This window comes from Sus scrofa, chromosome 9 (assembly GCF_054392235.1).
Source record: "Sus scrofa isolate SSC_HxYL_T2T_F1_AM1 chromosome 9, Sscrofa_HxYL_maternal_Yorkshire_Landrace_v2.0, whole genome shotgun sequence".
Classification (NCBI taxonomy): Eukaryota; Metazoa; Chordata; class Mammalia; order Artiodactyla; family Suidae; genus Sus; species Sus scrofa.
Window position 1 is genome coordinate 1,266,927 of NC_139391.1, and position 24,342 is coordinate 1,291,268.

General features: G+C 65.7%; 2 protein-coding genes across 12 annotated transcripts in view; one reads left to right on the plus strand and one right to left on the minus strand.

Moving 5' to 3' along the window:
• RIC3 (RIC3 acetylcholine receptor chaperone) overlaps positions 1–1,831 on the plus strand; it is a 50,748-nt gene extending 48,917 nt beyond the window's left edge. For 6 of the 10 annotated variants that reach the window (XR_001298561.3, XR_014814475.1, XR_014814476.1 and 3 more), the window contains one exon: positions 731–1,831. The gene's annotated coding sequence lies outside the window, so the exon portion shown is untranslated. The remainder of the gene's footprint in view (positions 1–730) is intronic. The other 4 variants (XR_001298562.3, XR_014814477.1, XR_014814482.1 and 1 more) reach the window with 1 other exon arrangement.
• TUB (TUB bipartite transcription factor) lies at positions 1,772–24,119 on the minus strand. Of its 2 annotated transcripts, XM_003129395.6 has the most exons (12): positions 23,890–24,119; positions 15,371–15,422; positions 14,731–14,893; positions 11,959–12,105; positions 10,811–10,978; positions 9,808–9,926; positions 9,197–9,394; positions 8,929–9,041; positions 8,061–8,178; positions 6,651–6,749; positions 6,146–6,317; positions 1,772–5,737 (listed from the first exon to the last, which is right to left on the minus strand). In XM_003129395.6, exons 1-12 carry the CDS (start codon positions 23,925–23,927, stop codon positions 5,604–5,606), a joined length of 1,521 nt encoding a protein of 506 aa, XP_003129443.2. In that variant the 5' UTR covers positions 23,928–24,119; the 3' UTR covers positions 1,772–5,603. The 2 variants fall into 2 exon arrangements, with proteins under 2 accessions (XP_003129443.2, XP_084831066.1); XM_084974940.1 differs by lacking the exon at positions 10,811–10,978.
• Between the last annotated feature and the right edge of the window lie 223 nt (positions 24,120–24,342).

The window sequence follows — 24,342 nt, forward strand, 5'->3', positions numbered from 1 at the left end:
TCCTGAGACCTCATGACGGCTCTTGCTGCCCCGGCTCTTGCTGCCCCGGCTCTTGCTGGGTTTCTACAGCAGGGATACGTTTGTGTATTTCCAGTTCAGAGTTTTTGACGTGCTTCCCAATCTTTTCAGGTTAGGCAGTCCTCTCTGGATTTCCCAGAATTATTTTACTCTCTAGGGACAGCAGTTCTATTTGTCTACACAGCCCAGGAAGACCAGGATCATGGGATGGCTTTTGGTGTCGTGCCTGCTGTCTCTTTCCTCCTGGGTTTTCATTTCTCAAGACAGGTCTGGGCTGTGACCTTGACCAGTTCCCTGGCACTGGTCTGCAGTGACCTTTGAGCGCTGAGACAGAGCACAGAGTCTTACCTTTGGGGGCAGATAGCTGTGGCCTCGGAAACGACTGCATGACCTGCCACCCGGCCTGGTAGATCAGGGGGTGACCCAGCTGGGAGGCCCTCTCCTGGTCAGAGCAAGGGCACAGCGAGCACGCCTCCTTAGCCCCAGGCCCCGTGCGTGAGCCCTGGAGCCAGACCGGGCCACGCAGCGAGGGGCAGGGTGCGGCGGCGTGAGCGGGGCGCCTTCTGTGACCTGGGCGACCCAGCTGATGATCCAGACGGGGACCCTGGGAGAGGGAGCATTCACAGCAACCCCCCCAGGTAACAGGTGCAGAGCGGGACCCTCCGTGGACCCTGGCCATGGCTCCAGAATGACAGGAAGCCTTGCTTTTCAGGAGGCTACTTCCCAGAGGCAGAGCCGAGGACAGGCCACAGTTCAGGCAGGATCTGCTCCCGACCCACAGAAGCCTGAGTCCCAGGTAATAAACCCACCCGCCCTCCGACTACTGGCTCTTCACCACCTCCGCCCAGACTGTCCGTGTTCCAAGGCAAACCTGCCCCTGCAGCCACCAGCAGGGAGGGACCATCAGGCGTCACCGGCTCTGCCTCGGCCACTTTCATCCAGATCTTTCTAACGGGGACGTAACCTCTCGTGCTCTCCGCTCCCACTTTGATACAGAGAAGACGGCACGTTTCTCCTTTATCTGGGGTGACTCTCGGCCCCCGTCTCCTCATTTATGGACTGGAGTCCCCCCCCAAGAAGGCTGGGTTGTCTGTCCCGGGTGCGGCACGTGCTGGGTGCTCGCTGCTGGGCTGACACACCTGACACCCTCCAGGGCTCCCGACTGCCGGGAATGGCCCTGCACCCGGTGCCCGCGTCCCTGGGGGACGTCCACCTTGACCTCCTCCCTCCGGCCCGCTCCTCACTGTCACGGCCGCTTCTGGCTCAGCTGCAGCGCCTCTGCTCCTGGCTTCAGAGCCGCCACAGGCTGCTCTGCGTGGGGCTGGGGCTCAGGGCACGTGTACCGCCGGGGCCCTTCCCGCCTGTCCTGAGGGCCCGGCAGACCACAGGGGGGGCGCTGAGTAAGTGCTGACCGTCCTTCCAGCCCGTGCCGGCCCCTGCGTGGGTGCGTCTGAGCGTCCTTAACCTTGACCAGCACGAGCAGAGGGAAGGCCGTCTCTACGCAGGCCACGGGCCTCGTCAGCACCGCGCTCCTGCCCGCCCCCGGCTCTCGGCCAGCGTAGAAAGACACTCTTAGGTAAGAGACACGTTTTCTCCTTTTATGGGGGAAAAAAGTGCACAGCAGTATTGAAACTGTTCGAGTTTAATTTGCTGACACAGGGTCTGTACCCGACCCACACTGGGTGCCACCACGCCCATAGAGCGGCCTGGGGACAGACCCCGGCGTCCTCGCATGTACCACTAGAGGAATAGGTTTGCTCTGGAATTCCAAAGTTTATTCAAAAAGTCACTTAATAAAAGCACAGTTTTGCAAGTTTGTCTAAAACTCCAGATAATTAATTTTGAACAAAAATAAAACGTCTGACCAAAATGGGCAAAGACAGTCTTGTGCAAACTGACACACACATTCTGGGCATTTCGGAAACTGGCTAAAGGGGCGCCCCAGCCCAGGAAGTTTCACCCAACGAGGGACTAGAGAGGCCAGAGCCCGGCTTCCCTGCTCGGCCCCCATTACCCCCTGAGACGCTGGATCCTGGCCTCAGCGTGTGCGCTGCCCGGAGCCTGATGGGGAGGTGGGGGGACAGCAGCGGAAAGGGCTGTGATGTCCTTTCTTAGCAAACAAACAAAAAAGGCACAGCAAGGAGCTGGCAAGTGGTGAGAGCCGGGATCCGTTCCCTCACCCCGAGTCCTGCTGCACGCCGTCAGAGGCCAACCTGCTTGCTTTGGAGACGAGAAAGCAGACCTAGAAAAACTATGTGGTTTGCTCAAAATGACACACTTCCTAAGCGTGGTGGTGCTTTCTGTAAGGCTGACGTGCCTCTCAGCTCGGCTGGAAGAAAAACCAAACCTGGCCCAAGGGTTCTGATCTCGCTGCCTGCCCACATCCCGAGGTGACAGAAAAACTGCAGACTGGAGGTACGGAGGGACAAGCGACCACGGAACTCTTTCAAGAGCCCGGCCTGCGGCCTGTTCCCACGACAGCCCCGGTGCCACAGGCCAGAGCCCAGGGCCGTGCCGGGGAGTCAGCCCCAGTGCTGGGTGCCCGAAGAAAGCAGACGCGTTCGGCTGCCTGGAAAAGTGTGCTCTGAGGGCCACAGGGTGCCTTGAAGTCAGCAGGCCGTCTCAGCCGGGCAGCGCCCGGCCAGTGTCACAGCAGCAAGGGGAGCAGGGATGCCCTGCAGGAGACGGGCTTTGTGCTGGCGTAACAGAGCCCGGGCCACGGCCCGCCCGGCCTCGCCCTCGCTGGCAGACCTCGCTGCAAGGCGCGCACGGGCAGCCTAGTTCCCAGCGGTCACTGTGGCTCAGCCACGTCAGACCTGCCTCTAGATACACGCGACATTGGTTCAGAGAGAGAGGGCCCGCCACTTCCAGAGCAAAGACAGACGCCTGCGTCCACCGCTGTGTTCCTCTCCTGTCCCTGGAGGCGGCGGGCTCCAGAGGCCCTCTTGGAGCCTGTGACTGCCACGCTCCTGGCTTCGGCGTGGCCTGGGCCTTCATGCGCCTTCTGAATTAGGGTCTTGGATTTTTAAGGCACATTCAACTCACCCAAAAGCACACATTGCATCCCAAAGCCACCCAATTTCTAAAGGTAACGCAGAGCAGGAACCAAAAAACTGACGTTTTGGACCGTGACTTCCCAATCAGAACCCTGGGAGAGTGGGTACTTTCCCAGGTGCCTCCCGCTCCAAGAGCTGAACCGGACGAACGAAATGAGATGCACAGGCGATCACGCCGCCATCCTCAGCCCGCCCCTGCTCGTCCTCAGCAACGCTTGGAACCGGAAACCTCAGTTCAGACTGCGCTTTGTCCCAAAGACACACAGACACACGGACAGACACACCCAGAGCACCTTGGAGCCAGAAGAAAGAAAAGCCAAAATCGGAGAAGAGCTGGGGTGAGAACGCCACTGCTCGGTCGAGCTGCTTCGGGGCAGAGGGAACAGGGTTTGGGGGTACAGCCCCAGGAGGAGTTGGAGCCAGGAGCAGTTACAGAGGAGCTGCCTGAGGGCCCAGCTGCCTCACAGCCTGGGGCCTGCTCGTTCTGTCACCAAGTCCCCAGCCTGACCAGGCCCATCTGACTGGTCAGTGCAAAGGGCAAGAGCTGGGAGACACTGAGCCCACGGGGTCTCCAGGGTCCCAGCAGCGTTACGCGTCTCTGGGCCCACGGCTGTGAGGCCAGCGGTCAAGGAAAGCCAGCATCAGCAGAAGCGGGGTCTTAGGAACAGACCTCGTGAAGCGGGGTCTCGAGCAAGTGACCCGACTGTGCCCCGCAGAGGGTGGCGTTGCTGAGCCACGAAGACATCCACCTGCCCCCTCCTGTGCAGCCGCACAGAAAGCGGGGGACAGGTCCCCTGTGCCGCGGAGGAGTGTCCCACTCCGCCCCCAAGATCGCCCTTCTCCCGAGGAGCCAGAAGAAGCTGTTCCACCTCCACATCACAGACCCAGGAAGCCAGCGGGACTCGAGCGGAGAGACGGTCTGGTTCCCATCACTCCCAGTGTCCGCAGCCCGCTTCTCGGCGTCGGGCGGAGGCAGCAGGTTGGACAGAGGGAGGCAGCGGCCCCGCCGCGTTTCCGTTTCGGGGGGAAGCGGGCTGCGCCAGCCCCTCAGAAAGGCCCCGGGCCAAGAGCTGTCCAAATACTCGACCACGCTAACAAAACCCAGGGCTCCAGAGGGGCCCCGCGACCTGTGCCCCTGGCGCGGGCGACCCTTCCCTAAGCTCACACAGGGACCAGCCGACACAGCTCCCGCCGAGCTCCCACCTTCCTCACCTCGATCCGAGCCCCACTAACACGTTCAAAACACCAGCCTCCGTGTGCTCTTTCCAAACACCGCTGCTGCTCGGCCGTAAAGAACGACGACTCCTCTCCGTCTGGGCAAGGGGCCCTCGCCAGTGCTAACCACAGACACGCGAGGGGGCCCAAGTCCTCGGAGCAGGCGAGCCACACGCGCACTCAGACACGGCCGGCCCCGAGCAGGCAGCTTGCAGCAGGGCGCTGCCCCTTTCCCACCGCATGGCGGCGGTGTCATCACCTCTCACCATCGCTCCAACCCTGCACTCAGGCCCAGGACGGCTGGAGGAGAGCAGTTTCTTAGGGGGTGGGGGGGCCGGGCAGGCAAGGCAGCTGAAGTCCCCAGCTCTGCCGCCAGCCAGCCAGGTGACCAGCACAAGCCCCGATTTCTGGATGACCTCCATGCATCCTGCCCTCACCTCCTGCTCCCCCACCCTGCCGTGTCCCCGAGAAGAACCACACACACGCCCTCAGGGTCCGCGGCCGCGGCTGCCCGGAAGGGCACCTGGGGCACAGGCACAAGCCTACCTGTGTGCAGTCAGGGCTGGGTTCCAGGTCCCCAGGGGTCTGTGTAGGGACTGCTCAGCTCAGCAGGGAGCTCCTGGGACAGCTGACAGGGCTCCGGGACAGCCCTGCTCTGCGTGCCCTCATGCTGAGCCTGGGTCCTCCAGGCCCCGTCCTCTTAAGCCACCCGGCCTTGGGGGCCGGCCTCCTGCCGCCTCTGTGTACACAGAAATCCTAGAGAAGGCAATCGAGCTCAACCCCTAGACCGGCAGCCAATTCCCGCAGCCACAGCCGGGCCCCTGCAACCCTGACAAGGTCCCGCCACACCTCCTCGCAGGCTGAGACGCTATGCAGCACGAGGGCCCCCGAGCCCTCCGCTCCGCTGAGCTGACGCGCTCAGGCTCACACACACTCACTGCGGCCCTCCCCGAGGGGGCCCGTCGTCGTCAGACTCGGGCTGAGTGGGTGGCTGGGCCACAACGGCCCCGCACTGTTTGCTTGCCCCCCACGCCTCCTCCTGCTCCTTGGCTGCAGAGGCCGCCCTGCGGCAAAACGTGACAGCAGCAGGATGCTAACCCAGGAGTTGGGGGGCGCAGACCTTGGGGCACAAAGTTGGCGCTGGTCCCTTCATCCCCCCCCCCCAGTCCTCTGTCTCAGCAGCTGCTCCTGCATGGCCGGGGGCAGGAGCCCGCCGAGAGCCAAAGTGCATCTGGCAGGAGGCCTATGTACAGGGCTCGGCAGGCAGGCAGCTCCGCTCCAGGCCGCGCAGCTCTAAGCAGCCCGAGGCGGCCGCTACTCGCAGGCCAGCTTGCTGTCGAAGCTGGACAGGGCAATGGCGAAGGCCTGCAGCGCACACAGCGGGTAGTTGTAGTCCATGGTGAACACATCCTCAGCCACACGGCCAAACTGCATCACGATGTAGTCCGCTGGAGCCGGGCGTGGACGGACACAGGTCACCAGAGGCAGAGAAAGTGAGAGGCAGAGACGTCAACCCCCAGGTCGTCACCCCGCGCAATCGGGGAGCAGGGGCAGGAGAGAGGCCAGAGGTGCCCGAGGCGGCAGCCACGCACAGACAGCAGGCGACGGGGAGAGGAGACAAAGTCCCTCCAGGGGGTGTCCCTGCCCCCGCAGCTACACCGAGCGGACGGAACCTGGGGTCGGGGCCCCGGAGAAGCTTCCTCCAGGGCCTCCCAGGCACGAAGGTTAGAGCGCCCTCGACAGCTGCTCTGGGCCGTGTCATCCTCGTCCTTAACCTCGGACCTCTACGGGCAGGGCTGGGGGAGCTGAACCCCGAGCGACGGCGGCCAGGAACGAGGCAGGGCAGAGACACTCACGGTCGTTGCCGTGGATGATCTGGAAGTTCTTCACCGAGGCCTGGGTGACGCGCCCGTGGAAGTTGAGCACGTAGGACTGCGTGTCGTCGTTCCAGACGGGCGTCTTGTTCAGCAGCTCGATGATGCTCTCGGTGTTCTTGCTCTGCCAGCGTGCCAGCAGCGTCTCGCGCTCCTGGGAGGGCAGCCTCCGCTGAGCGGGCCCACGCCCTGGCCCCAGCACCGCCCGGGGGGACCCGCCCCGGGGTGGGCAGGTGGGGGCTGGGGCCCTGGACCGGCAGGGCGTCTCCACCCCCGGCGGAGCTCCGCCCGCGCAGAGCCTGGGATGGCGGGGCAGGCGGGCTGGGGGGGGCCGACGCGGGGCAGGCGGGCGGGGGGGGACCGACGCGGGGCAGGCGGGCGGGGGGGCTCACGTTGCGGGGCAGGCGGGCTGGGGGGCCGACGTGGGGCAGGCGGGCGGGGGGGGGGGGGCCCGACGCGGGGCAGGCGGGGTGGGGGGGGCGCTCACGTTGCGGGGCCGGATGGAGAGCCTCTCGTGGACCATGGTCATGCCTGGGACGACGACGCTCATCTTCCGCGGCCCCTTGAAGCCTAAAACGTTCGTTTCCTGGGGAACAGGGAGAGCTCAGCCCCGGCCACCCCAGGACCCTACTCGCCTGCTGCAGAGCCTGGGGAGATGACTTGTCAGGGCCAGAACTGGGCTCCCGAACCTCCTCTCTGCCCGAAGGAGCTTCTCTCCCAGCCCCACCCCCACCCGCCGCTTCATTTGACCCTGAAGTCAGACCTGACTCCACCAGAGGCTGTCAGCTCACCCTTCAGTTCCGCTCAGAATTCAGCCACCTGTCACCACTGCCCTCTCCCGAGACCACGGTCCCGGTCTCTGCCCGGCTCCTCGCATCCCTCCCTGCCCTCGGCCCCATCGCCGTCGTCCTCGCGTTCTCCCACAGTGGCCAGCGGCCTCTAAGTCAGAGAGCTGCCTTCCCAGCAGAAGCCCGAGCTCTGTCCTCCCGCTGCCAGGCCTGCGGTAACACGCCCCGGCTCCACTCCTCTCCCTGCACTCGCTCTGCCCTCTTCGCCAGGCCCCCTGGACTTTGCAGGGGCTGTGTCCCCCCGCTGACACACCCACACCCGCACGGCTGGTCCCGTCCTCTCCCCCAGCGTCCCCTCTGGGGGCCCACCCTGCCATTCTTCCTAAAGGGACATTAGCAGTCCTCTCCCTGCTGGATTTCTTCCTCCTCAGCATCTATCAGGGAGATGCTTAATGTGTTTATACGACTGTTTTGCAGCTTCTCTCCCCCATGGGGGGTTCAGACCCCATCAGGACAGCCACTTGTTCACTCCTTGGCATCTCAGCACCCAGACTCAGGATCTGGAGGTGCCTCCCCAAAGCTGACCAGCAGGTGGCACCACTAGATCGTACAAAACCGCTATGGATGCTGAGCCTCCGCGGGCGGCCGCCCAGGGTGACAATACCAATCCCGCAGTTAAAGTGAGGTGGAGAAACCCCTAGTGTTTCTATTCCGGTTTAGCTTCCTACGAGCTGTGGCCCAACCTCTCAGCTTTCGTCTCCTTGTCTACATCATACAGAAAACAGGAGGCAGCTCTTAGGTTGAAGGTTCGGTGGGGTGACCCTAGAGGGGGACTTGCGGTCCACGGGCCACCTGGCTGCCAGCAGGAGGGCTGGAGCTCTGTGCCAAGAAGAGCCCGGCCTCTCCCTTTCAGGCTGGGTTGCTGAGGGTCAGGCCTGGCTCCCAGAAGCCCCAGGCAGGTGGCCAGCCGTGCTCTGTCCCCGCAGAGGCCCTCCGGAGGGCAGCCCCTGCGCCTCCTTGTCTGCCCACAAAGCCAGCTGGGCTGGGCCACAGGCCAGAGGGCAAGTCCTGTCTACCTCGAGACCAGAGCCCCAGAGCCCGCGACTCACGTAGCACACGGCCGCCAGCTCCTGGCGCAAGGGGCCGCTCTCCAGAGCAGACGACGTCGCCTTCTGAGGGTTGACGCCGTTGTCGTAGACGGTGAACTTGGTGCCCATGAGATTGGACCTGGGGGACAGGCCCATCAGTACCGGGCCACGCAGCCGCCGCGCCAGGGCAGGGCAGGGCACGGCTCAGGCCATCCTGTGAGGAACCGCCAAGCCTGCCGGGCCGGGCCCGGAGCAGACCTGGGCTCCGCACATGGAGTCCCCGTCCTGGAAGGCACATCCGGGACACAAGGCCTGGCCTTGCTCGGAGTCTCATCAGAGAGCGTCCGAGCTCAGTGCAGGGCAGTCAGTGCTCCACTCTCCCTGGAGGAACGGGGGGCTCCCTCATGGGAGGTGAGCGGGCAGAGAGGCGTCTGGCAGGACCGCAAAGGGGACTCCGTGCCCGCCAGGAGCGGAGATCTGTCCTACGCAGCCCCGTCTCCAGCTTTAGCTCCTGGCCACTCAGCCCGACTTATGCCCCCAAAGCCAGCACTTGCTCGGCAAACCCGCCCTCTCCGGAGACCCGGCTCGGATCCGTCCCCACCCCCAGGCTGCTTCCCTCAAGGGCTCACCCAGCCCCGCCCCCTGGCACTGACCCCGGGCTATGTCATCAGTGGCATCGATGACATCCGTCTTGGTGGGCCTGTGTCCCCTGCCTGGGGGACGGTGGCGGTGTGTCAGGTCCACCCCCTGCCTGGCTCCAGGCCGGCACACATCTGGGCCTACGGTTGACCTGAGGGATGGAGGGGCCCTGGGAGAGGACCTGAGCCCTGACCCTGGCCCTCTGCGGAGAGTCCGCCCCACCGCCACGGGCTCCTGGGGGGGCGGGTACCGCAGTTTCCCGATGTAGCTGTCCCCTCCTCGCGACAGGTCTGTCGGGTCCACAGAGATGAGGTAATTGGAGGTTTTGCTCTTCTTTCTCTTCCTTCCCGCCAGGAGGAACACCTGGGGGAGCGGGACGCGGTCGGGCTCCAGGGCCAGCCTCGCTCGGCACGTGTGCGCACAGGGGCGCCCTGACCCCGCGGAGGCTGTGTCTCCCGGGCACCATGGGCTTCTGGTCCCGTTGCGGCCCCCAGACCTCCGGGCACAGTCTGGCTCACCTTCTTCCCGTCCTCGCGGTCCAGGTGCAGGAAGTAGGTGGGGTACATGCCCCGGTCCATCCCCTTCTTGTCCCGCGTGATGCGGCACTTGACCGTGATCCCCTGGGGGGCCGGCCTCAGGGCAAACTCCTCCAGGTCCTGGACCTCGACGTCCGCCGACGGCTCCGGGCCTGTGGGGCTGGGGGCTGAGGCTGCCTCCTGCGGGGGAGAGCACGGGAGCCTGAACCCCAGGGGCCTGGGCAGCTGAGGTTGGTGGTCTGGGGTCCAGGCCACCCTGACGTGGTGCTGACGTGGGGAGGCAGGTGGTGCCCTGGACGTGGGCCTGGCCGTCCTGGCCCTGGGCTGGGCTGCTTGCTTCCGAGCCGCTCCCTCGTGTTGGCAGCCCCTGGGGATGGGGTGGGGTGGGGGGCATGGGCAGGGGCTCGGAGGCCGTCCTGTCCAGCTCCAGCTCTCTGCGCCCTCGGGGCCTGGCTGAAGAGAGGGAGGCCAGGAGGAGCGGGGGGGACGAAACGCTTGGGAGCCTCCTGGCCCAGGAGAGCCAGCCCTCTGTCACTGTCCGCCTGCTCCCCTCCCACCAGGGGACACGGCCGTCTGCTCCCGGAACCGCTAACCTTGGTGGACTTCCTGCTTGTGGCGGAGCTGGGGCGGGTGTTGCTGTTCAGCTGGGAGGAGCTGGAGCTGCTCTCGTCCTCCTCCTCCTCCTCCTCCAGGCTCGTGCTGCCGGAGACGCCTGCCGGGCAGAGGGGCAGGAAGCACCGACGGTCGCACAGGCACGCCTACACAGCAGCTGGCCACAGGCTCTCAGTCACCCCCAACACACGCACACTCACACTCGGACACGCTGGTGCACACGTGAGCTGGGGCGGGTCACACCCTGCCGCCCGGGGTGCAGGCCCCCAGCGTGGCCTCCAGGCCCTCCTCTCGGCCGTCGGCTCCCCCCGTGGCAAGGCCGCAGGTGCACTGAGTGCCATCTCTGGCCTCGGGCCCAGGCTGGCACAGGCCATGCACTCTCCTCGGGGAAAGCCCAACTCCTTACTCAGCCTGGGGCACAGGCCCGCCAAGTCCTCTCCAGAGCCTGCCTGGCCTGGCTATGCGTCCCCACCTGGAAGGCCATGCCCGGCATCCAGCTGCCTCCGGGACACGGCCCTGACGCGAGGCCTCAGAGCGGGTGCACTGCAGGTCTTCCCTCTGCCACCCCCTCCCCGGCGGGGCCGCTGCTGCCGCTCGGCCTCCTGGCCCTGCTCCCCTAGCTCTGCAGACAGAGCGGGGATGTCTTGCCAAAAAGGAGCTTTTTCAAAGGAACCAAAGGGGAAGGACATGTGTTCCTGAGCCTGGGCCCCGGGGGTGGGGTGGCTCGGGGCTGGACTGTGGAGAACACTGAGGCGAGTTCCCTGGTGGGCTAGTGGGTAGGATTCAATACTCTCGCTATTGTGGTCCGTCTCCCCTTAGCCTCCGCAGGGCCCCTGCCCAAGCTTCTCACTGCTCTGCAGTGAGCCCCCCACCAGGGTCTGGGAGAGGCTGGGACAGACACCAGAGGGCCATGCCCCCAAGCAAGGTGAGTTTGAGAACCTGGGACCGAGCTTGGGGGGTATCACTGTAGCCCCGGGGCCTCACCCTTCCTCTGCATCGTGGCACAGATGTTCTGCCCGCTGGGCCGTGGGCCCCCACCTGCGGCTGTCTCCCCCGCGTCCCGGGCGTGGTCCGACTGGCCCACAGTCAGGATCTGCATGGGGCCTCGGGCCTCAGGCTTGTCTTCTGCCAGTGCTGCTGGCCTGCCGGTGCCTGCAGGCCATGGACGCTCCTGAGCGCCGTTGTGGGGCGGGGCGCGGGAAGTGGGGGAGAGCCTGGATTCTCACGTCCAGGAAGGAGTGAGGGAAGAATGGGGGCACCCTCTGAAAACATCACCCGCAAAACCGACTTGACAAAATGAATTGCTGCTGTCGGCCTCTTAGGGATGGGGGACTAGGAGGGGAAGGGGCTCTGTCTCTTCCGCCGCCCCCAGGTCTGCTGCCCCCGGGGGGGACACGCCCCTGTCCCTGGGCAGGCAGGAGCCAGCGCCCAGAACAAGGGCACAGCGAAAGGACAGGAGGGGAACAGGGCTGGCTCCAGACCCGCTGCTTGGCGTGGCCGCGCCAGCTCCATCTGCCAGCGCTGGTGCTCCCCGCAGACTCACACACACCACGGGCCTCGAGACCGAGGCCGCGTCCCCGCGCCTCCCAGGGAGGGGCTGCCATCGCCCGTCAGCCTCAGGATGGGAAGAAGGCCTGGCCCACTCGCCTGGAGCCCGGGCATCTGACACACCACGGTCCAGCCACCCCCAGGGGCCTTCAAGTCCCTCCCCGAGGGAGCTGAGACCGGGTGTCGAGCCAGCAGAGACGGGACTCTGGCCTGCGCCACTGGGACTGTCCGTGTGTAGGGGGGGCTTTTCTGGAGAAAGAGGAGCAGAGGGAGCAGGCTGCCCTGTGGGCCCAGCGGGTGGAACCAGGGCAGGACCCCCGTGTGATGACCGAGCTGCCCCAGGGCAGGGGGCGCTGCTCAGGATGGAGGTGGAGGCTCTCAGGCTGGGCCACAGCCGAGCTGGGCTTCACTTCCCGGCCGACCGGGACTGAGGTCTGCCTGTGCCCACAGCCCAGCCTGGGCGGGCACGTGCACAGGAGCCAGGGGAGGCCCTAGGCGCCACCCGGTGCCCGCACCCAGCCCCCCTCCCTCGCCCCCACCCCCGCCCCTGCCTGGAGGATCAAGGGGGCAGAGGACAGGCCGACCTTTGTGCTTGCCCTTCTTCTCCTTCCTGGGGGCCCCGCCCTGGCCCCCCACAGCCGCGGCCTCCCGGGCTCTCTGGGCTGAGGCTGGTGCTGCCGCGGGGCGGGCGGCTCCCGGCGTCACACCAGCCAGCGAGTCGGCCTCTTGAACTGCTCGGGAGAGAGCACAGAACAGAGAGAGAGAGAGATGCGCCAAGGTGAGACCGGAGGTCCCGCACCCTTCCCAGCGCCCCGCCGCCCACCCCGCCAGGTGGCGATGTCACCAGCCTGGTGCCACCATGACCAGCCAAGAAGCGGAGCAGTCAAACCAGAGCGAAAGCAAAGGCTGAGCCCGGGGAGGGGGGAGTGTCGGCAAGAACGAGGGTCAGCCAGACGAGCATGGGGACAGAAGAGGCCCCCGGAGGAGCCCACAGCTGAGGCAAGTCCCCAGGGAGCCGGCACTGGCCTGGGGGGGTGCCCCTTAGGCAGGAGGATAACAGAAGGAGCTGCAGCTGACAGGGGCCTCGGAAGGGCCACAGCCGGGGTCCCACCCGCCACATGTCCGAGCCCAGACGGCTCTGAGTCCTCCAGCGGGTCCCCCGCTCTCAAGATGATGCCCACACTCTCCTGCAAGCCTGGCCCCCCCACCGGCCTGACGCACACCCCTCACCCTGGGCATCCTGCGTCCCACTGCACCAGCTCTCGCCGTGCCCTGTACAGCTCTGCTTGCACGGTCCCACCTCCCAACCGCTCCCACGAGCTCCCACTCACCCGGCTGCCCCGCTCTGCCTCCAGCCTGGGAGCAGCCTCTGCCGCCACTCACCAGCCTGGCGCCCCTCCACGAAGCACATCTACGACAACGATTCTGTCCCTGCCCAACCTTAAGGTCCCTGAGAAAACAGATTCCAGACCCCTAGCCTCTAATCCAGAGCCTGACATAAACAGGCCCTCGATAAACATGTAAGAAAGGGGTAAGTAACGGATGAGCGCGGCCAGTAGGCGAAAAACTCTTTATGTAATTAACTCTCAATATTGTGTGTGTGTGTGTGTGCGCACGCGTGCTTTTAAGGGCTGCACCGCAGCTTATGGAGGTTCCCAGGCTAGGGGTCCAATCGGAGCTGCAGCTGCCGGCCTGACCACAGCCACAGCCACGCTGGACCCTGAACCCACTGAGCAAGGCCAGAGACTGAACCCGTGTCCTCATGGATCCTAGCGGGGTTCTTAACTCGCTGAGCCACCACAGAACCGCATAAACCATCAATTCTGACGATGTCGAACTGCCCCCTGCCTCTGAGAATCACCCCCTTGCGCTTATCGCAAGAGCCAGCACAGGGCAGGCGGGGGGCTCCAGGAACCCCACCTCCCAGGTCAGCCAGGGGAGACTGGGCCCCAGAAGCCGCCTGCACCCCGCCTGGCCTGGCATCTCCGCAATGAGCTGACTGGACCTTGGAACAGACCACGGCTGCTTTAAGGTCCAAAGCTCTGACAGAATGTTCTCCACTTTGCAGGGAAGAAAGAGTCCCACAGAATGTACGGGACGGGCTGACGGTCCCACGAGGGCAGGGGACAGGCAGTGGCACAACCAGAGGCTCTGTCTCCTGATGCCAGCCGTGCACTGCTCAGAGGGGCTGCGGTCCCCCTGTGGACCTGGCCCTGCCCGGCACACAGTCGGTGCTCGAGAAGCACCTGCCAGACAGACGCTCTCGAAGCCTCGAGATGCTGGCTCTGGCACAAACTGGCAGGGCCCAAAGTCCTAGGAGCAGGCTCCCCTGCCATGTGCAGCCTCGGAGGGCCAGGTGCCAGGCTTGGCAGGGCCTGAAGTCCCAGGAGCCACGTGCGGCCTCGGAGGGCAGGTGCCAGGCTTGGCAGGGCCTGAAGTCCCAGGAGCCACGTGCGGCCTCGGAGGGCAGGTGCCAGGCTTGGCAGGGCCAGGGCCACCAGTGCAGACAAGCAAGGCCTTCTCTGCTGCGCGCCCACAGAGGAAGAGTGAGAAGGCTGCCAGATAAGGGTGTGGCCAGAGCTCAGTTCTACGTGGAGCAGCTGGGGGCTCCTTCCCAGAGCCGGCAGCAGGGCTGAGGTCCCCGAGCCCCCGGGGCGGTGGTGGTGGGGGGCCTCTCAGGTGGAGCAGGACACAGCGCTGCAGCCCCAGAGCTGAGCTGAGGCACCCAAGGGGAGGCTGCAGGTCCCGAGGGAGCCACAGGAGGGCAGCACTGTGGCTGCTGAGGTTCCTTCCAACTGCAACAGGCAGTGCCCCACCCTAGGGTGAGCCTCAGGGATGCAGTGCCCCCACCCGCCCCAGGAAGGGCTACAGAGACGTCCCTGTCCGGGGACTCTGCTGAGAACCAGAGTGCAGGAGGATGGGACCTGGAGGCTGCTGGTCTCCGCAGCTCTGCGCAGGGACCGGCAGGCAGGAGCCAGGCACATGGAGGGCACGGGGAGCCATGGGGGGTGGGGGGAGGCAACAGGCGGCTGTCACAGGAGGCACGGGGTGGGCAGGAAGCGGAGATGGAGTCCTCTCGGGCGGCAGACTGCTGGCGGGGAGCAGAAGACTGCTCTGCTCCTAGGAGCTGCCGCCTGCTCTCGTGAGATGTTTCAGGTCAGAAGTGTGTTTTGAACGCCTAGATCCATAAAGCTGTAGCCTGTGACCCCGGGACTCCAGGTCCAGCCTCCTTGCACCTGCCCCCTCAGCTGCCCACCCAGGCTGGGAGCCATACTCCGCCTAGGCACCCAGGCAGGACGAGCCCCCGAGGGACTCCCCAGGCTGCCTGTCCCAGGCTGTCCCGGGGCGGGGCGTACCTTGGTAGCTGGTGCTGCCGCTGCTGCTGAGGTAGGACTCCACCAGGGGGGCCTGCTCCTCCGACTGCCGGGCCCGCCGGCTCCGAGGCCGCCCGTCGGCGTTGGCCTGCACCATCAGGGGCTCCTGGCGCTTTTTCTTCTGTTTCTGCTCCAGCAGGGCCCGCTGCGGAGGCACCAACAGGCACAGGGTCGGCAGCCCCAAGAGGGCCTGCGCCTCGCCTGGGGCAGGTGCCCGGACCAGGGCTGGAGAGGGCCCTGCTTGCTCAGCTTGCTGCCGGAGGCCATTGGGCTCCACAGCCAATGCCAGCGTCGTGGTCTTGGAGCCCTGACACTTGGGGTCGCGGGGAAGCAGGCAAAGGGCAGCTCAGGCAGCTGCCCAGGCAGGATCACAGCTGAGACGTCCAGCCCTGCAGCCGTGGTGACCCCTGCCGAGCCACCGGCCCACAGATGGCCCGAGACCTGGGCACTGCTGATGCCCAGCTGGCAAAGGAGACAGCTTGCCTCTGCCAGGCCCTCTTCCTGCTCAAGACAAGATCACCCCAGGAAGGAGGACAGCCCTGCCCCTGCCCCGAGAGCCCCGCCTAGACCCCCAGGGTGGCAAGTGCTCGCCGCCCCTCCACCGGGCTCCGGCCTCACTCACCTGCCGGTCAAGCTTCTGCTGCCTCAGGTTGCTGCCCTCGTCATCTAAGACGCTGCAGAGGGAGAGAAGGGTATTCAGGGCCTGCCCCCAAGGTGCCACCCCAGCACCTCTGCGTTCTTTAAACTGCTCCCGTCAGGGCTCCTGGGCACACGGAGGACGAAGGCTGAAGCTACTCTCTGGGAATGAGCTTGAGCGTAAGGCATGAGCCACCTTTCTGCCCCTCTCGAAACTCCTCTTCTGCTGGGATCCATCCCTGCGCCCCAAGGGCTCCCCAATCGGCCTTTGCCCCAGCAAATACAGGCGGGGACAGGGCCCGTGAGCAGGGCCAGCCCCGATGAAGTCCAGCAGCACCAGGCTTCAGACCCGAGGGCCCGTCCTTCCAGCTCCGTCCCAGCCTTTCTGGAAGCTGGGCCTTCCGGGCCAGACTCTCTCCGCACCTGTCCAAGGCACACCTGGGCTCTCCAGGCGGCCAAGCGGAGGTGCTGACACCGCCCACGTCCCCCTTCAGGAGGACTGCAAGGCCCCTCACTCGGAGAAGGAGGCTGAGACTCAGGCAGTCCCGCAGGGCGTGGCAGACCCAGCCAGCAGCTGCCACGGATGCAGTGCGGGCGGCCGCCGAGCATCAAATCCTCGAGTCCCCAGCTAAGGTCTCGGGCCAGGCAGGGTCACCTCTCCCAGGCCGGCTCTGCCTCCCAGGAAGGCAGGGCACAAGCACTCTGCCTCCTGTCTAGGCAAAGACACACGCCTGAGACCTCGGCCCAACCTGCAGAAACCGAGTCAGGACGGCGCACGGGGTGGCAGTGGGGTCCGAGGATTTGAGCTCCGGGAAGCCCCAGGCTGCCCGGCCTAGGTGTTCGGAGCCTGGCCCTGAACCAGGCCTGTGGGGGTGCCTGCACCAGTGTGCCCGAGCACGGCGAGTGTGTGTGGGGCTATAGGTGCGTTTCACACGCACACGCACACCGGGAGCCACCCGAACATGCGGGGCGACTACACGTGGAAGCACCTATGCGGCCACGAACGCGTGCACACGGCCGAGGGCGAGGAGGGTGAGTGTGCGCGCGTGCCAGGGAGCCAGATGAGTCACACCCCCCGAAGACAGGCGAGGCTGTCCCTCCTGACAGCAGTGGCCCTGCCAGCTGGGACAAGCGGTGACCGGGGATGTCCTTCCAGCTCATGCAAACTACTTCTGCTGGGAGGGGGCACCAGCCAGAGGGTGACAGGAAGTCACCCACCACCTCTGCCCCCACCACCCCGCCACAACCTCTGAGGACTGCATATTGCAGCCGGCAGCTGTCCTGACACCTGGGAAGGACGTTGCAGACGCCCGAGGGCTGCTCGGCGCCCAAGGGGCCCCGCCGCGCTGGGCGCTGCGCACAGAACAGCCCCGCTCGCCAAGCCCTTGGCTGCCGGAGCCCGGGAGAGACACTGCCCCACAGACGCAGGTCCAGCCAAGGCCTCAGTCCACCTATTCCACGCGGCACACGGGCTTCGCAAGGGCACCGCCAGGCCCAGAGCACAGGAAACAGCTCAGAAAACCCCAGCTGGCTGAGATGGCGAGTGTCCCAGGACAGACGGCCACGTCGCAGGCCAGCGGGGGCAGCAGGAGCTCTGAACAAGGGTGAGGGCACCAGGGCAAGCAGGATGCCTGGGAGCCCTGCCAGGCCTGAGAGGCTGCCGCTCTTCCAGCTGTCTCTCCACCTTCATCAACGGCCTGCCTGGAGGGCGCCGGGCCAGCACACCGTCAGCGTGCACCAACACACAGTCCACCACGGACTGCGGCTCCCAGGACACGGGGGACAGTGGCAGTCTGGCTCTGTGTGCCACCCGGCCAAGAGGCACAACGGGGTCTGAAATCCAACTGAGCCCTGCTGGCCGGGCTCTGTGCCTGGGCACGTGCAGGGCAGCCTGCCACCCCAGGGATGTGCTGGTGGCCCGGCCAGAGGAGCCTGCATCCCTCCACGAGGCAGTGCCGGCTCCCCTTGCCGCCAGCAGGAGAGGCCCTTTCCTGGCTCACTGGGGTGGGGACAGTTTTCTGTGTCATCCCTGCCCCCCGGCTTGGCTGAGCAGGACAAAGACGGCTACCTCCACGGCACCGACACCTGACGGGAACGGGGCATCTCACCAAGAGGGCAGATCACATTAGCAATGCCACCTGCAAAGCACTGGGCACAGTGACTGCCCTGCCCAAGAACAAGGGGGTCCTAGGGTTCACCGGTGACACAGGGCTGTTTTCACAGCTGCAGCCCAGGTTCAACTCCTGGCCTGGGAACCAAGATTCCACACCAAGCCACCGCACGGCAGGGCCAAAAAAAAAAGTGGTTCCAGCAACAGTAGCCTCCCTGCCCGGTGTCCCCTTCATGTCCTCATCCATGTGGGGAGAGGGGGCGTCCTCCTACCACCAGCCACTGGCCTCCTGCCACGGCCCTTCCACACGGCTCCGTGAAAGCACGGCTTCCTCTTCCTGTCCCCGCCTCCACTCCCAATGGCAGGGACGACAGAGGCGCCGGTCGCCAGGGACCGTTACAGGCAGAAAGCACTCAAGCAGTGACCTTCAAGACAGATGGAGGACACAGAAGTGAGGCTTCGGAAGAGATTCCAGAAACTCGGACACCTTGGAGCCTGAAGGAAGGGCGCGCAGGGCGGGGGAGGTGGATGAGAGCGGCCACCCAGGGGGCTGGTGCTAAATCCTGGTACAGCAGGAGGCGGGAGGTGGCACGGGGACCGCCACCCCAGTGCAGGCAAGCCTCCCCTGGCGATGGTTCCGCCTGGCCACCGTGTATCCGGGGCATGCGACTGTCCCTGTGAATGACACAGCGTCCCCTGCACACGGCAAATGGTGGCAGCGACGAGGGCGCCTCCAGAGAGAGCAGAAGCACAGCTCCTCTCCCCTCCGCGCAGGCCTGGTCCCCCCGCCCACCCCTGGACCCTTCCCCGGCAGCTCCCGTCCTTGGGACACCCCCTGCTGCCTCTCTGACGCGCTGCTCTAGCCAGCACTAAACGAGAACCACGAGAGGGGACAGCAATGGCTTTTTAATGACTTGGGCTCCAATTATGGAATCCGTGCCAAGCCCTGGCTGCCAGCTGCAGTCCCGCCAGGCGTCTGGGACGGGAGACGGCACTGATGGATGGGCCTCCCAGCTGACCCTTGCTGGGGGCCGGAGCACCAAGGCCCGGGCGAGTACCGGCCGCCGGCTCACAAAGGCTGGAGAAGCCCGGTCTGCGGTGTCCCTTCCCTCCCAGGGAGCCACCCCTCCCCAGCCGTGCTGCTGCTGAGGCGCCAGAGAGACACCTGAAGGGGAAGCACGTGTGGCAACAAGGTGTCAAGGCCACTTTTTCCCGTGGGCTGGAAAAGCCCGACTTGGCCTACAGTTAGGACCTCAGGTCCCCGTCTCTTCCTAGGCCCCACCCTCCACGCACGCGCTCATCCCCCGAAGCTGAGCCGAGGCCTCGGGGCCAGGCCCACGTCAGGGCAGACCCGTCTTCATGCCCACTCTGCCCTCCTCCCTGCCCAGTCTCAGGGGACGCTGCCCCTGCTGGACTCGGGTAACCGGGAAGTGGGCCGTCGGGGGAGGAAAGGCTACCCGGGGCCTGGCTGCCAACGTGTCCAGCACCAGGCCCCCAGCACGCCCAGCTCTGTGGCTGCTGCTGCCTAGTGGCTGCCTGGGATACGGAAGCAAAAGAGGAGGGGCAGGGCAGCTCCAGAAAGGGGGCCATGCTGCTGACCAGAGTTCCAGCCTCCTGGGATGAGGCGGCTCCACTCCAACCACTGGCTCCCAAACTCACCCATGTGTCCACACCACTGGGGGCACGCGGCCCCCACGTGGCCTTTCGGAACCGTTGGGGAGATGGCCGGGGCCCCCCACCTCCCAGTCTCTCTTAAAGCAAGTGTCATCGGGGATCTAAGGCGCAGTCATGCGGGCGGAGACCAGGAGCCTGGCTGGTGCCTCTGAAGAGCAAGGGGCCGAGGCTCCCCCGCTCGGTCAGAAAGAGAAACACACGCGCCCTAGGGCATCGCTTAGATCTGGAATCCAATACCCAGCACAAAGGAACCTGTCTGCAGAAAAGAAACAGACTCATGGACACGAGAACAGACTTGTGGTTGCCAAGGAGCAGGGGGAGTGGGATGGACTGGGGTTTGGGGGTTAGTAGGTGCAAACTACTACACTGAAGTGGATAAGCAATGGGGCCCTGCTGGTAGCACAGGAAACCACGTCTAATCCCTGATGGAACATGAGGGAAGATAATATGGAAAAAAACAAACAAAAAACCCAATCCAAACCAAAACCCACCGAGGCGTTGCCCTAAGGCTGGAGTATGCAGCCTGCGAAGGGAGCCTTCCATTCAGACGGGGGAAGAGACCAGAGTTTGCATGACGGGAGGGCCAGCGCAGCCCTCCCTGGTCCCAAGGGACGACCGCGGAGGGCCGGCTGCAGGCTAGGAGTTCAGGACTGTCCCAAGCAAGGCCGAGCAGGCCGAGCAGGCCGGCAGGTCAGGGCGCGAGTCCACTGGCCCATCAGCAAAGACGGGAGGACCGGACAGCCAGGCTTCCGCATGGAGCCAAAGGGATGGGTGAAGAATCCATGTGGGAAAGAGGCAGCCGTGTAAGCGGGGCGCCTGGCCAGACGGTCACGGGTTTGGCAACAGGGTCAGGCCATAGTCACAGACGGTCTCCAGCACCGATGACGTGACACAAGGCAGGCCTCTCGGCAGACTTAGAGGCCGACACAGAGGAAGCTGTACTAACTGATCACTAAGGTGGATGGTTCAGCCGACCCTGGACACCTAACAGGAGGTGACCGACTAGGACAGGTGGGCCCCCAACCCAGGTCCTCCCGCGCGGGCGGGATGGAGCGGGTGGGGCGGGACGCCAGCCTGATGACAGGCTCTGAGGATTTGTGCACAGAGGCCCCCAGGGGACGGGTCAGTGTCAAAGCCACCCCCAGGGTGGTGAGGGCTGGAGGGCGGTGGCAGCAGCAGGGGTCAGTGCTGGACAGGCCACACACAGGACCCTGCCTGTGGCTCCAGGACCCGAACTGGAGGAGGGCAGAGACCAGGGCGAGGCCAGCTGCTCCCGGAGTCACCTGTCAACCCCGTTTGTCCTACTCCTTCCACCCCGGGCGGCAGCGGGAGGACCTCCCGAAGACGCAAACTGCGCGTGCACAGAAGCCCTGGGGACGAGGCGCAGCTGCCGGCGGTGAAGCTGCGGGCCGGGGTGGGGGTCCCCGGAGGCCCTCCCCAGGGGGCACGACTGAGAGGGTCAGAGTGACAAGGCAGATCGTAACAAGGACCCGGAGGAGGGTAGACCCCGGGGACGCGACGGCAGACCGTCTGCAAGGACGCCCCGGGAGCGTGCCCGCCTGAGAGTCTCCCTCTGGACCCACAGCCCTGCTTCTCCGGCCGTGGCGGGAAGGCCCTGCCCTCTCAGGCCTCGAAGCTGCCTGGGGATACCACTCGGATTCCAAGCAGTGGGCCTCTGTCCCTGCCAGCTCACGCCGGGCGCACAGACGGCTCTCCAGGTCAGGCCCCTGCTCCTCCAGAGTTCACGGAGGTGAGGGAGGCCCAGGGCAACGGCTGCAGGGCCTCGCAGACGCAGCCCTGATGACAGGGACCCGGCCGGCGACACGCCCATCCTCCAACACACCTGACCCGCAAACCCATTCAAGGTTGTCAAGTCATGAACGGGGCGGGGGGGGGGGTTTATGACCCCCCAAGAACACAGGGGAAAAGAGAATGGCAGAAAAAATAATCACGAGTAGAAATAACAGAAAAAAGGCGAAATTTACTCCCGTTGTTCCACTTCACAAGCGAACGGCCCCCTTGTATGTCAGAGGGTGCGATTAGCCCACGACCGTCACAAACGGAGTCACAGCTGCCCGCAAGAGGATCAGCACCAATGCCTCTGCCCCAAAGAGAACGAGCCGGCCCGGGAGTGCAGGTGCCACCACTGCAGAGGGAGCAGAAGCCCCGCCAGGAGAGCTGACAGCCTAGGGACAGACCTGGCTTCCCAGACCAAACCACACCTTCCAGCCCCGACCTGCTGGGAAGCGAGGGAACCCCCACCCCGAGGCGCGTGCACGCGTGCCCGCTGCCCTCCTTCCTCTGCAGGGGCGCTGCCGGGCCATCTCTGGCCCAGTTTTCTGTGTGATCAGGCTGGCATGCAGCTTTGATTGCAATCCGCAGCCCTGTCAGAGCAGGACGCGATCTGCATGTCCTGCTCTCAGCCAGCAATCCCCATTCTGGAGTCCACACTCAGGCCCGGGCTTGGAAAGGCCCCAGCAGGACGGCAGTCTGGCAACCTCTGACCCCGGCCCGCCCCCGGGGAAAAAACTACCGGCTCTGCCACAGAGCCAGGGGCGGGGGGGGCAGCACACCCGGACGGTGACAGGGCAAGGCCCAGGCTGCCAAGCTGCTCTCGGGCAGGGCTCTGGGGTGGCAGGATTCTGTGCTCCAGATGGAGCGTGTGGCCCCAGGAGAGGAATGAGGGAGTGGCTGGCCTGGGCTGGGAAGTGCCTGCGCATTTGCTGGAGGAGAGCCCTGGCGGAGACAGCTTGCGCCTCCCCGCTTTGAGGCAGACCCGTGCACTCACTCCACAGGCCGCTTTGGTCTTTGGCTCCTGGGAGAGGCTGCCTTGCACCAGGACCTGGCCTGGCCCCCAGCCTGGCAGGTCCTCCACAGGCCCTCAGGTCCACAGCCCCAGGTGCGGACCCGTCCCCTCCCGGCCCCCTGCGTTAGTCTGCGGCTGCCACCCTGCCATCAGCCCTCCATGGGTATTCCCACGGCACCAGGCCCCCTGGCCCACAGGAGGCACCTCTGCTGGGTGGTGAGAAAAGGTGACTGACGCTCTGTGATGCCCGTGCACTCTGTTCTAGAAGGTGCTTAGCCCACGTGTGTCAGGAAGGTCGGGATGCTCTAACAGCACGTGTGCCCCCTGCTGGGATGCCCTGTGCGGGGTGACAGCCCTCCTGTGCCACCACGGCCACAGTCCCCTGGTCTACAGGAGACTCTGCGGGGTGTCTGCATAAGCCTGCAGGACAGCCTGGGTTGACGTGTGCGTGCACACGAGTGTGTGTGCCGGTGGGAGGGGCACCCACAAACCCTGCCCTGGAGCCCCCAAAGGAACGGAAAGTAGAGACAATGGCAATTCTCAAGAGAACCCTGAAGCCCCAGGCCAGTCACAGCGGCTCGTTTGCAGAAGGATCTGCTTTTAACAAGCCTCAGGCGGTTTCAGCTGGTTTCCATTTTGGATGCTGTCTGGACAGACTCATGGAAGAGCTCTGTCAGAATTATCCTCTGTCAGTGACTGGAATCAGGTCCCCCCGAGAGCAGGCTGTGTCACAAGGCAGGTCCCGAGGGTCTGTGCCCACCTGCCCCAGGCAGGTGCACCTGGGCCTGTAGGAACAGTGGACTTTCGCCCTCAGGCATCCCTCTGCCACGCATGAGCCTCTGGGGAGGCCTGGAGAGAGCCCCGTAGCCCATGGCAACCAAAGAACCAATGGGTGGGCAAGGATCTGGCGCTGCCATGGCGATGAGCAGCCCCTCCAGTGGTAAGGCGAGCACGGAGGAGAGTGGATGCCGAATGGCCCGCACCTGGGTGACGCGCGGGCGACCCTCCCCCACCCGGCCCTCCACAGGCGGGAAAGCACAGCTGTCCCTGGCACAGGGCACAGCCTAGGGAACTCAGGACGGCCATGCTTCCCCGAGTGCGTCCGGGTTCGGAGGTGCTCCTGTACACAGGGAGAGGCAGTTCCCATGTACTGTGAGTTGGTGTGTGTCCAGGGATAAGCCAGTTACAGCACGCGGACTTCCGGGTCCCTGAAAGACAGGGGTAGTACCTGCATGTGGGTAGTAGGTGGCAGGCGGTCTCCAAATATAGGCTGCGGCGAGGCAAAGCCAGGCAGGAGCGCACCTGTGCGAGCCCCAGAAGCAGCGGGCGGGTGTGGAGCCGTGTAGGGTGCGGGGATGTATGAGCAGCCTCTGCTTTAGTTCGGAAGGCCTGTCTCCAGGAATGTGTGCTCTAAGTGTGTGAACTGACCAGTGGACGTCCTCCAGGCGCACGCCTGCAGATGCATGGGTGTGCACACGCGGCTCTAGTGGCGTGTGACCCGTGCCTGGGCCTAGGACGAGGCCCAGCACGCCTCACTCCCTCCCCAGAGGGCCACAGGGCGCTGCCAGCCCCAACAAGGCCCGCACAGGCCGGGAACACTGGCCCTTCCAGCGACCCCGGCAGATAAGGAGAGAGGGGGCAGGGCAGGTGGGTTCGGTCCACCAGGGCCCCCCAAAGTTGGGACAGAAAGGCCCGGAGCCTCCAACCCGCGACCCTGGTGTTGGGCCAGGTGGGGAGGGTACAGCTGTCCCGCGCCCCGGCCCAGGGTCCCCGGCCAGCCCCGGGCCCCGAGTTCCAGGGGCTGGGCACCCCGGCCCGGCGCCCTCGGCTCTGCCCCGCGCCCTCAGCGATGGAAGAGGTGGGCCGGGCCCGCGGCCCCGAGTCGAAGGGAAGGTGGGGGCCGGCGCCCGCGTACCTGTAGGGAATCCAGTCGGAATGCGGCTTGGAAGTCATGTCTCTCGGGGGCGGGGCGGCGGCTGCGACTCGGGAGGCCGGGGCCCGCGGGGGCCGGAGCGGGGGCCCTGCTCAGCTCCGGGGCCGCCCCGGGCCGCATCCTCCCGGGCCGGGGCGCTGGGCCCCGCCGAGGCCCGCGCTGCACGCCAGGGCCCCGGCCGCGGACTCGGCGAGCGGCTGCCTGCGCGGCGCGATGGGCGAAGCGGCGGAGCGCGCGGGGCCGCGGCGGGCGGGAGCGCGCGTGGAGGCGGGAGAGGCGGCCCGCACGGCCCGGCGCCGCCGCCAGAGGGGCTTGATCCCGCGCGCCGAGCCGGGTTCTGCGCGGCCGCGGCGGCCCGCCCCCTCCGCCCTCGCCCCGCCCCCGGAGAGACCCCGCCCCCTGCCCGCCCCCACCCCCCCACCCCCGCCCCGCGCC

Coding starts and splice junctions, on each gene's coding strand:
- TUB (XM_003129395.6), bottom strand. CDS start 23,927: ATGACTTCCAAGCCGCATTCCGACTGGATTCCCTACAG. Junction 15,423..23,889: donor TCCGACTGGATTCCCTACAG/GTACGCGGGCGC, acceptor CTCCCTCTGCAG/CGTCTTAGATGACGAGGGCA. Junction 14,894..15,370: donor AGCAGAAGCTTGACCGGCAG/GTGAGTGAGGCC, acceptor GTGCCTCCGCAG/CGGGCCCTGCTGGAGCAGAA.